General features: G+C 40.5%; 1 protein-coding gene across 1 annotated transcript in view; it reads left to right on the top strand.

Annotated features, from left to right (window-relative positions):
• The window catches only part of LOC138569531 (cytochrome P450 3A24-like), a 224,409-nt gene that overhangs the window by 201,002 nt on the left and 10,126 nt on the right, over positions 1-13,281 (top strand). Inside the window, exon 12 of the mRNA XM_069647587.1 lies at positions 8,809-8,971. Coding sequence (XP_069503688.1) covers positions 8,809-8,971 — 163 coding nt within the window. The remainder of the gene's footprint in view (positions 1-8,808; positions 8,972-13,281) is intronic.

Below are 13,281 nucleotides of genomic sequence, written 5' to 3'. Positions count from 1 at the left end.
TACAGCTATGCAGAGCTATCCCCCCTTTTACCGTGCACACCACTTGCTCCCCCCAAACTCTTTACATTGCGAATTGCTGGGGTTTCATCCTAATCAACACTTCAGAATCCATCCCAGTCCGTTCATGGCCTAATCACATGACCATAGCATGCAGATCCCTGAATCCATCTCCTCTCGATTCATCATCCAAAACTCTTGGAATTAGTTATTGACCCACCTTTACCTTTGGACAGCATGATGATGAAACTGATTAATCCTGTGTGGTCTGACTGCAAATGGGCTATGATGGCTCTTACAGCCCGGAAACCTGAGTTAACAGCCTGTGTGAAGCAAAGGTGGCTAAGCAGGTTTAAGGGCTGTAGCAGCCGGCAGAGGCCAGAGCTCTGGTATGTAAAGCTGTTAAAGGCCCGGGGCTAACACCACCGTGCTTTGTTTTCAGTGTGAACATATATATGGACTAAGAATGGAATGCGCTTGGAGTGCAAACATGTTTCACGCATGACATTTTGTGTTTTTTTATGGAACATGAACACATAAAGATGGAAGTCTCTCCCCACAAACTTAATTGTTATTGTGGGATCAATCTCTGCAGGTGCGCTAGTTACCACTCGCTAATTATTCATTCTTGAACCTATGTTACTATAAAGGGAAAAAGGAATGAAGAAAAGAGATGAGTGGCAGCGAGTACACTGATTCCTCAAACTTCCCACAGAGTTTGAAAACAGGTACACAATGGATTGAGGTTCGGGAAGGTATCTCACACTCAAGACCCCAATTTAGAATGTTCACAGATATCAAAATAGTATATCACTCAGAAGAATCTGTGAAATAGATGATAGTTATTCTTCAATACATATGCCGCCGACACGTGTTTCGACCCCTTGGTCGTTATCAAGGCTGCGGGAAATAAAATCAAATACAAAGTAATTAAACATAAAGAAATCCAACTAAAGGTTATCTGACATTCATCCCAAGGCAAATAAATTAAAATAAGGTTTGTGGTATCATCATTATTACATAATTAAAAGATATACCATGTTGTGTCACAGGTCAGATCAGGGACGGAGGAGTGGAGTCAAATTAAGACAAGTTGGTTTGGAGAGAAATGATGTAGGACAGGAGGTAAAAGGGGGAACCACAGATTAACCAAAATGACCAGAGAACAGAAAATCATTGTATTAGGTGACAATGCCACAACAAAATTGTAAATCCATTGCACACACTTTGTGGGTCCAGATACATGTCAACATATATTTTTCTTTTTTGTCAAGAACAATAATTGATTAGTGTATTCTTGTTGATTTTTGCAAATTGTTTATTTTTAGATTGTGAAACCAAAAAGTTACACCCCTTGAGTATTCAGTGGAAAACCCACTAGCGTGTCTTTATTGCTAAAAGCCATTTCAAGGCGAGATAGTGCATAATGTAATTAATTTGTGTGATCTATTAAGTTCAGTGATTGATATTACTAAATTGTGCATAAAAACCGATTGAGGAAAGAATATAGCTAACAGTAGGAGGCAAAATGTCGCTCACCTGAAATAATTTCCAGGAATCTTAGCCCGTTGATTGGGCCGGAAGATTCTCACATGTAATACTTAAACGCATCCAATTCCAAAGAAAGTGACTGATTGTAGTCAAATTTGTCTGACTCTGTAAGATATTGTAAAAATAGAGTCCTCAACAAATAGAGTCCTCTTCCAGTGAGAAATCAACATTCAAAATTCAAAAACTATGAGTGCTAGCACAGAAGTCTTACCTTCCAAAGTTATCTTTTGTTGTAAGGTTTAAATAACAGGATTGGTGCTAGAAAACCTCGCTTGAGATTTCTAATACTAGTTTCTGCGAGTGGCGTGCCCTATAAAGAATAATGATATTTAAAGATTACCCCAAAATCCAGGATGCTCAAAAATTATATATTAAATGTTACGTATTAGTGTCAAACAAATCATTAATTCAATGTAAGCTCTGTATCTCCATCCATTGTGTTTAGCCTGAAATAAATGGTGTTGGTTCACAAAGTGGACCCCAGAGAGATTGGATTTCAAAGTCCCCTTAAAAGTCTAACAAATTAAAAAGCTAACACCCTAATGGTAGAGATCATAAGTAACATTACCTATAATTTCAGGATTAATCCATCCAAAAATTATATGTTTTGGCTCATGGCCCGTAGCGAAATGTGCTTCTCGACTGATCTACGAGATACAAACCCGCCAATAATCAAAAAAAGAAAAAAATTGCATCTAGAACGTGATGACGTCATGTGTTGCCTTGCGCATGACATCCTAAGTAAACAAATCTAACCCAATACGTCACTTCCCGCGGTCCTGATGCGGTATGAGTTACATTATTGTAACAAAAATATGGTAAATGAGTAATTAACATCCAAATGTCATGATGAAATATATATGATTGTGCTGGTGATTGTATCAATTACGCTGATGGGTAGAGAAATTATAAACCCGTTGACTAGTACTAGACTACAACGATACGATGTTAGATGCCACAAGCCAACTTGACCAAGATTTGTTATGGTACGCTCTTGAGGTAAAACATTTTTTTTAAATAGCAACGCAGCAATCAGTTTTCAGTAAACTACACTGATCTCCAAAGCACAGAAAACCAGCTCTGATGCACCTGAAAGTATATTGTAAGACATTAAAGCCTACATTATTAACACACAGTATCATAATTTCCCTAGGGAAGGTATTATATCATAGTATTCAGAAGCAAAAGATTAAATATAGATATCCGAAATGTGCTTCCACATAGGTGTACCCTTTTGAGGTTGTCATTTACTCATATCAGATGTTAGATCATTTTACTGTGTGAATAAAGGGGACTTGTAGTCCAATATGAACTGTGTCCTGACATTGTTAGCAAAGAAAATGTAGTATCCCCGTGCTTGGGTTCTGGGTTGAGTTATCTACCAATCTTTGAATTGAAGATCCTCTTATATGCTGTTCACGACCTATCTATTGTCACTGGGGATACAGAGAGGTTTCACAATCTGAAAAAGTATGAGATACAATAAACCATTGTGCCATCAGGTATTGACTCTTAGTATGTCCTTCAATAGCCTCCAAGCAAAATTCATAAAAATACATGCATCTCATGATCACAATTCAAGCCAAGTCAAGTACATCGCAGGAAACAGATTAGTTTACATTCCAATTGTCTTAGTTTGAGCCTAACATTACCACCTCTTTTCCCTCTCTTAGCCTTAATCAATCCAATCAAGCGTATGTCCTCTCGGTTGCTCCACTGGTGCTGTTCCTGCCAATGTATGGCCAGTGGAGATTTAGGGTCAATGTTTCTCAAACTTGCCAAATGTTCCCTAATTCTAATTCTGAGCTGTCTAATCGTGCTCCCCACATATAGTTTGCCACAGACACATATGATAGCATACAGTACATAACATGTTTTACAATTGATGAACCCATTAATCTTAATAACAGTTCCATTAGTATCTGTAAATGTTTGACAGTTTCCATGGGCATACTTGCAATAATTACAGCTACCACACTTGAAAAAACCCTTGCTTTTTCTGAGCCAATTATCATTGGTGCTATCATCTTTAGTGCTCAAGAAGGAAGGGCTTAACTTCTGCTTAATCGTCTGAGCTCTTGTGTAAGTGAATTTGGGTCTGTCAGACAGAAAGGGTAACAAATCCTTCTCTAATCTCAAAGTATTCCAATGTTTCAACACCAAGTGGTAGAGAGTGGATGAATCTCGAGAAAATTGGGTAATGATAGCAATCTGCTTCTGTTCTGCTTTCACATTGGAGTATTCGCAAAGCAAATATGACTGCTTGCATCTGGTATACTTGTTCACAGCCTTGCTAATGCTGTCTGGATGATACCCTCTATTCAGAAACCTTCTAGTCAGAGCACTGGACTCTTCCACATAATCAGCATCTTTGCAACAATTTCTTCTTGCCCTATAAAATTCTCCTGAAGGTATGTTAGTGATTGTTGAGCGTTGATGACTGCTGTGAGCACAAAGTACAGAAATGACCTCTGTTGGCTTACGATAGGTTTTGGTTTGCAAGTGGCCGTGTTCAACAAAGATATGCAGGTCTAAGAAATCAATGGTGTCTGGATTGGCGGAACCTGTAAAATTGATGCCAAAATCATTTGCTTTGACGTGCAGAACAGAATTATCAAAAGAAACGTGGTCAGCTTTCCGGCTAAACTAGACATCATCTATCAAACGCCTCCATGCAATGAGATTCCTTCTGAAAGCCACTTGGTTGTATATGTGTGATTCCTCAAACTGAGCCATAAACAAATTTGCCAGAGATGGGGCGAATTTGGCGCCCCAGAGACATTTACCTTAACCTTGACTTCCGTGCCTTTTCCTGTGTTATAATTACCCGTCCATTCAAATGTTCATCACAAGCGCTGTTTTCAACACAGAAATCCTGCTGACAGTACTCCAGATAAGGTTTTAAAATGGGATAGTCCCTATTTTTGAAAGTTGGGAGTAAAATTATTTTTTTGGGAGTAAACACTTGAGTCTCGTTCCCAATGGGAGTATTTTATAAATGAGTAAATATATGTTCAACTATAGAACAGAAATGTTTTTATGAGAAATACCTCTTGGCACCAAGTCATTCATGCCCATTAAAAGATTACATTTGACCTCTTCCATAATTATAGTTGTTTCTTCCTGTTGTACTGCGTAAAATACTGGTCCAAACACATCCATGGATCTGTTTGGATGAAAGCAGGGGCACAAGCTCCTATGTGTGTCCATTTCCCATTTTTTATTTGGAGTAATTTTACTCCCTGATTTTATTTTTTGTGAGTATTTGCCTATTTTTAGGGTGTAAAAGTGGCCGATGCACCTCTTATCTGTAGGGCTGTCTGCTGCCTTTCGTTGCCATTGTTTGTGCACTATTTACACCGAGCTTCTCTGAATCCCTGCCCAACTGCATAGCGTGGCTCATCACTTTCTACAATTTGATGGGGTCTATGTGATTTCATCGAGGAGATTTCATGGAATCCAAATCCATCTAATTCTTTTTTTCTTTTATGCCATTTAGCTGCAAATATATGCAGGGGGGAGACTGCACGCAGCCCCTCCTTGCCCTCCTACCTTAATTATTACCCTTACACACCCCCACAAATATTTGCAGTAAATTCTGGCCCAAATATTCAATGGATTTGGCTTTGACCAAATCTCTTGCGATGAAATATCCCATTTGCCATTTGATGGATTTACGCAGTCCGAATTCTGTTTTGTGCAAAGCAGCCGGCTCTAAATAATAAAGTGACTCCCTTTTGATTATTGAGACTTCTTCTTTTGGAGCCACACATGCATTTAATGCACAAAGGTGAATTTGACCTCCTTGCTCAGTCTTGTAGGGTAGGGCAGTGCCATTCAGCTAAGCAAGCAATGACAACGTGGCAATGGAAATTATTGGTGGCGAGATCCCATTGATAACTAAACCTTTTCAAAGTCCACTTGTCATGACCCTAAGTGTTCAGACGCAGCCCTTCTTGACTTCTGCAGGGATCTCTCTCTCGTGGAGAGTCCCTCATGTATTTGTCCATGTTAATTAACCAAATGAATACAAAATCACCCACCAATATCCATGTAGTGTTAGAGAGGGTCGGAATCCATTTGTTGCGCCAATTTAACTTTTTTAATGTCAAAGTTCAAAGAGAAAGATTATGGATTGCCAGTTGTGGCACAGTCAATTGTACTGTAACATCCTCAAATTTTAAAGTAACTTCTTCAAAATAACATCCTCAAAACGTGTTTACCCGCCTTGTTTCATGCGGTTCATCAGGGGGAATAGTGCTGATCTGAAAGTTAAAGAAAAAAGACAAAGCTATGTTGTTGTTTTTAGGCTCTGCCCTTGAACAATTGCACTCGATTGCCTATTCTGCTATTGAAACTTGCTCAAAGGAAAAGAAGTTTCAAATACTAGTACTTACTGATATTGTATGTTATATGCACCAAATGAAGTTTTGGGTATCAAATTCAAACTCAATAATGAGTATTACACTCCACTTTGTTCAGATTGCTGTATGTGGAGGAGCCTAAAGGAGTGAAGAAACGTTTTATGGTAGTAGGAGCGTTACTCATTATTTTGCAAATCTTATGATATAAAAACATTTCTGGGTAGTCAAAGTTAAATGTTGGCCATAAAGTTTTAGTGAAATCCAACACTTAACAAAAATTGTAGATTTTAAAGTGTTTCGCTGTGCGTTTCTGTGACTCTCGCAGCGATTTTATATCGGCGCGGTTGCGCAATCGCATCAGGATTGCGCAATGATAGCACTGGCTTTACGCCGCAGCCATATTACTTGAGACTAGATTTGCCTTGGCTTTAAATTAACGTTACCTTTAGTCTAATTTAATTTGTGCTTTTTGAAATAAGGTAATCGGGTGCCTTTATATTGGGTAGAGCCTGTTAATACACATTCATGAAAAACATGGTATACCATGAGCAGGACATAAAATACATTATTTATGAAAATGCTTACTTAATATCTGAAATTGCAAAACAAAACAAAATACTTATGTCCATAGAGTTTCAGATAATGATTCATCCTGTATCTGAATTTAATCCAGAATAACATGTGTCCAATATATTTATCCAAAAGCATTCTCTGCGGCGTAAGATAAGTTCCATATTACCTCCTCTTGGCGGAAGCTGAATATTTTCCAGGCCAAAAAATGTAATGTTCCGAGTATCCCGTTCTGTATGCTTGGTTGCAAAATGGTATGCTAAAGGGTACTTAAGGTCCTTATTTTTAATTGCTCGAACATGTTCTGCAATTCTGGTTTTTAGCAGACGAAAGGTGCTCCCAATGTATATTTTTGGACATGTGCATTGTATTGCGTACACTACATATTTAGAGTTGCAATTAATAAAGTGCCTGATCTGACAGATTTTGACATTTGGTAATTTGAAAGATTGTTTCCCATTATCAGACAGTAGACATACGGTACTTTTGCCACATTTATAATTCTCCCGTAGAGCTTTAGTTTTCCAGAGTTGTGGAAGTCCAGCCTCTTTGGATTCTGCCTTGAAATGCGACGTGCTAATGATATTCATGATTGTTTTTGCCCGTTGATACGTAATTAGTGGATGATCTTTAATGTGTGGGGCTAGATCTGGATCTGACTTTAGAATGGACCAGTTTTTGTTAGTATTTGTCTCATTATGTGTGTTTGGGAACTGTATATTCTGATGAAGCTCACTGGACTTTTTTTAGGCCTCTTTGGTGGTTTGGGTTTTGAAATGAGAAGATCTTCCTGAGAACGTTGAAGAGTTTTGACATATGCTTTCGGAAGGGTTGTCCTTGAGTAGCCTCTTGCTCAAAATTTATGTACACCGATTTCAGCATGTTTTTCAAATTCTGATTGTTGTGTACAGTTTCTTTTAATCCTCAATTGTTCACCAAAAGAGATATTGTGGATGACATAAGTCGGGTGATTGCTTGCAGCATGAAATGTGCTATTTCCAGCCTTCGGTTTGATGAACAGAGTAGTTTGAATCTTATCTTGCTCCACATAGAGCTCCAAATCTAGAAAGCTCAATTTGTTGATACTGTTGTGTGATGTACATTTCAAATTGTAGTCATTGTTATTGAGATATTGAAAATAGTTAATTAGTGAAGTTTCATCTCCTTTCCAGATAATGAGAATGTTGTTGATGGATCGACCCCAGTATATTATTTGGTTTGTAGTTGTGAAACAGGGATGTTGCCATGCAAAATTGAGTTCATAATGGCCCATATACAAGTTTGCATATGTGGTTGCAAATTTAGCACCCATGGCATTCCCTTGCTTTTGTCGAAAAATGTGCTGGTCAAAGGTAAACATATTATTCTTTAGTGTAAAGTTCAACATTTCAATGAGCATCAAGTTTTGAAAATGGTAAGAGACTAAACGGGATTTCAGAAAGTAATGAATGATGTCTATACCTTTACTGTGAAGAATACTTGTGCACAATGATGAAACATCCAGAGTAGCCATCTGTTTCCCAATTAATATTTTCTAACTGTTGAATAACATGTTTGGTGTCTTTGATGAAAGATGCTAGCCCTGAAGCTAGAGGTTGTAAATGCTAATCAATATATTCTGAGATGGGCTCACTAAGGGACATTGATGATTGGTCTACAGTTTGGAAAGGTATTGAATGGTTTATGGATCTTTGGAATGAAGTATATTGTGGCCATAGTGGGAACAAGGTATGCATGAAATTGTATTCATCTTCAGATAGTAATCCCGAATATTGCCAGTGTTTGCTCAGTATGTGCCAGTCTTCATAAAGTTTCTTGAGTGGTTTGGTTTTCAATTTTTCATAACATTGCTCATAATTAAGTTGTTGGTATGCTGCAGCGCCATAGTCTTTATCATTCATTAATACAATCGTACACCCTTTGTCAGTCATCTTCGTAATTATTGATACATTTGTTCTAAGTCCACTAATGCTTGTATCCATTTAGGCATAAGCATTCAACCAATAGTCTAGATACTAATGCCAAGTTCTATAACTCCACAGTTGCTCCAGACCGTGCCCATTTAAGTAGATGCTGATCTGAAAAGTAAACAACAAACATTTTTGGATTACACTCAGTTAAATGTAATGTGCACTTGCTTTTCTAGTGTGTCCTTTAAGTTGGAGGCAAATAAAAATGATTGTGCATGTTTAACATTTTTACTAAATACCAGTTGCAACCACCATTGACAGTAGAATCCGTTTCCATACAATTTGAAACCATTGTTAACCAGTGCTTTCACCTCTGTGCTGATGTTCCATCTTCTTTTCCTTATGAATATTTTCAGATTCAGCAAAGAGAACAAAGAGTCGCAAGAGCCCTACACTTTCCTGCCCTTCGGAAGCGGGCCTAGGAATTGCATTGGGATGCGATTCGCTCTTCTCAACATAAAAGTGGCCACCGTTGCCCTGCTCCAGCACTTCACTTTCCAGACCTGCAAAGACACCACGGTGGGTAACCAAAGACCCCAGGACCATAACCCTTATGGATAACATAACCAGTGTATTTGTAAAGTGCACATTATCCCAGCATTCTCTTGCAGCTGCATAACAGATGTGTGTTGCATAACTCAATGGTACTCAATTTATCGACAGGCAAGGCGCTAAGTGGATCTGCTGGGATTTGAACTTTTGACTACGAGATCAAACATAGATCTCTGAAGTGCAGGGTCTGCAACTTGTAACTCCCCAGATGTTTTAGACTGTCCCCAATGACCCCAATTGACTATACTGGATAGGGCTGATGAGAATTGTAGTCCAAAACATCTGGAGAGCCAAGGGTTCCAGGGGAACCCTGCTGTAGTGGATGTATTAGTCCACTGAGCCACAGATCTAGACCCACGTGCCTTTGTCAACCAAAAAATGCTTTGATGAACTGCTGAGCGGTGGGTTTCCTGATATGAAAAACTATACTTGCAATAAATTTTTTTCCTGGGTAGTGAAGGCTAGCAACGCTCCTCTCCCACTGCCAGAAGGGAGGAGCGGGACAGGAGCATTTTGTCTCTGCTCTCTCACTGACCCAAATGCCTTCCTCTCTGCCTTTGCAGTGGGAATAGACAGCCAGGCGGTGGAGTGGAGAGTAAGAATACAGCATCCTTCTGGTGGTGGCTGCCAGCGGAGAGACGCACGGCGAGGAGTGTGGTATCCCTCATGTCCTTCTTCCCACCTCCTGGGTCCTCTCAGACCTCGAATGTCACACAGTACCTGCAAGAGCTGTGTGCCCTTGGGCATTTAACACCAAACCCGACCTATAGTAGGCATGAGGGCCTAGGTATTCTTTGCAGGATTGTTACAATACCCAGGGATTAGTGCATGAGGCCACTTCATGGCATAAACTGACATAATGTGAGTACATGCCATATGATTAATTCAAGAGGTTTTTTTTTTTATACACAACTTTCGAGTCACCTGGAATTTGGTCCATTCAAAGTTTGCTTGAACTAGTTTGAGCAGGACTATCCATTTACCATGTTTTTATTATCGTCACTGTTCCAGAACATGCGTTGATCCTAGTTACTGGATCAGCCTCTCATGTTCACCTCTTTCCCTAGAATACATAGTAAGCCCATTGCCCAAGCTCTCCATTACCCTTTGAATAGCCCCATTAGGTCTGGCTGGCGCTAACACGAGTCAACACATTTAGCATCTGGAGAGTATGTGGGCAATGCTGGCAATGCTGATCAAGTGGTGTGTAGACCCCAGAAAATGTCTGCAATAGCTGTCAAATGGCATGAGCACCTGTGATAGGGAAACCTGCCATTGTGTGGGTACTAACCATCAACAACTTTTTTTTAAAGTGATCCACAGAGATTCGGATGTCAACCCCTGAAAAATGAGGAAAATCTCGAAAATGTGTAAATCAGAGTTCCAGTGAATCCTTGCTGTTGAACACATACAAACTTGGATGTCATTGAAACTTAGTTTTTGTTTTTTTAGAAGGAAGCTCTTCCGCTTCCATCTTTAACTTCCATCTTCTTCCTCAGTCGCCACCTCTGTTCCATTGATCTCTGGTATGGACATAGTAGAAGGACTTCTTCTACTAAGCCTGTGCAGCTTGGTGTAATCTTTCTAATCTGCCTACTTATGATTGGGACTCAGTCCCTCCCCGGCATAAATAAACGCATGCCTCCTAGATCCTCTACCAATACTTCTATGGTACTTATTATCTGCCATCCCCTGATACTTGTTTCCCATTGTGAAAGAGGAAGATCTTCCTTTTTATGACTTGCTGTACTTTGTTATGCTGTGTTATACGAAGTTGTTTCTTAAATCTTGGAATGCCTTTCATGTATTTCTAGGCCTGGTTAGTCGCTTGTACAGCATGACATGCAATTTTTGGCTACTTCCGATTTTTATTATTATTATTATTATGATATTTATTAAGCGCGGACATAGCTTTGAGAAGCAACAGAGCGCTTTTCAGAGGTAGCAACAGAACGGATATACAACGGGGGTAGGATACAGAGGCGCACAGAGGAGGGGTACAGATGTACCGGGTGGCGGGGAAGAGAGGGGCAAGCGGCGTCTAGCTCGTCAAGTGGCGTGAAGGGCGATATGATGGCCTAGGTGTGAGGGAGAGAGACTCCTTGAAGACGGGTGGGTCGTGAGTTGGGTCTTGAGTCTTGAGTCTTTGAGTACTTTATGCAATGTTAGGTTATGCTGTTCTGTCAGGTCGCATTATGCAAAGAGACGCAATTTGTAGCCATCTGTCTGAGGTATCTCTTTGGAATGACCACTGACATCTCACATATATTCCAACCACAGCACCACCAGTAGCAACTGATGTAGCCAACCATACACATCGATACCACAGCTTTACCACACTGACAATGGGCCTCATTACATGGTAGGCGGTAAGGGTTTACCGGTAGCGGTAAGGGCACCGGTACTGGTAAACCCTTACCGCCTTACTACGAGGTCCCTTTCCGGGACCCGACCTTAACGGCTGGTTTTACCAGCCGTTAAGGAACGGGCCCGCTAAGGGACCTTGGTGCTAATTACGGTTCCGCAATTAGCGGTACCGTAATTAGCGCTTTCCCCATTCCCATTGAGCCTATGGGGGCAAAAATGGGAATGGGGAAGTGCCTTGGTGAATGGGGAATTACCGCCCTTGCCACGTTGGAGTAGGGCGGTAATTCCACCATCCACCAAGGCGGACACAGTAAAATACCGGCGGCAACCGTGGCGCTAATAGCGCCACGGTTGCCGCCTACCGTGTAATGAGGCCCAATGTCTGGTACAGCATAGCCTACTATATTTGCTGATTGGTTGTGCTATGCTGCATGCAATGTAAATTAACACTCATTTGCAAAGTATAAACCTGCCCAATGTTTACCATTCAGCAACTGCCTTCCCTCCATTTCTTGCTTACGGGTGGTCCAGATGGAAGGAACACCAGTTCAGAAATAATGTAATTCACCTGTGGCATTTCCTTGTAGCATTTCCTTGCTAACCACCCACCAACCTTTCAGATGCCCCACCAGCCAACACTACATTCCTCTATACCACCATCATACCAAAACACTCTGTTCAATCTCAAAGCACATGACATACATTCACTAACATACCCATGTACTCACACAAATTCATGCTTGATACCAAAGATGCTCACCACAAGGTATGACCAGGCTGGGCCTCATGGCACACAATTCCGTCACATATTCCTAGACACTTAGATGCACATAGAGCCTGGTTACTTCCAATTTGTATATGTCAAAATAACAGCCATAGCTACCTTGCCCTATGTGCCCACTAATTTACCACACCTGCCAACCCCCCGCCTTTCTTCTTTCAGGTGCCTACGCACTAAGAGGCCATGACAATGGCAAGCCAACATAACACTCTGATTTACCTATTAACAAGATGAAAGACTGCTGACTCAGCAAATCACGAATACCCAGAAGACTCAGTGAGTCTGGGTTTCGTCAAGGATATTATACGAACATTAGTGTTAGCTGTACCTCACAGAGGCCCGACAGGCCCAGGCCATTTATTAGGTCGCTTGTGTTTCAAACTGGATAATAGTGACAGGATCATGACTGATTTGCGTTTGGCTATTCCCCCTCTGTGATGGTTTAGACTCCGTAAAAAGATGGTAGGGAATGCTGCCTGATGCAATGCCAGTGGTTATGATGGATTCAAAGCAGCCCATCCATCACTTTCGTTTTTAGCTTGCCACATATCTGTAGCTGGTAAATGGTCTAAGTTCCTCGTCATTTGAGGGCAATCCTGGCACATGTCAGTGGTTGGGCATATAATGGCAAAACCTAACATTGTGACACCTGTCATATTAGCCCAGTTACTGGGATAGCTACCTGCCCATTTGTTGGCAAGTACCTTGGACTTTGCTAAGAAAGCCTGGGAAATATGAGTGCCGGAACACATAATAGAAATCCCAAACAAATGGTGTGACTTCCTGGACATTTGATGGCAAAATGTGGCATATGCTGTGATCACTTGCCAGAATCCCAAAACCTGGGAAGTGGAGAGAGCAGTCAGGAATATTATAGCATTACTGGTTAAATAATGGCAACACCTGCCATATGATGCAGGTCTGTGTGCATGTCATGGCAAGGTATGGTAGCAACTGATCATGTGATTGTAATAGTTGACAGACTGTTTGATTATCTGTCCATGTGTTCCCAATACCTGACTTTGCTAATGCTTGTTAAGAGATCTTCCAGTGTAAGGCCTTAATACTGGTGTCACACTTTCTATTGTTTTGTGTTAGAAGAAAACACTACTCTTATTTTACATTTCAT

This window comes from Ambystoma mexicanum, chromosome 2q, assembly GCF_040938575.1.
Source record: "Ambystoma mexicanum isolate Mex_15411 chromosome 2q, UKY_AmexF1_1, whole genome shotgun sequence".
Lineage (NCBI taxonomy): Eukaryota > Metazoa > Chordata > Amphibia > Caudata > Ambystomatidae > Ambystoma > Ambystoma mexicanum.
This window is presented reverse-complemented; position numbering and strand designations above follow the sequence as displayed.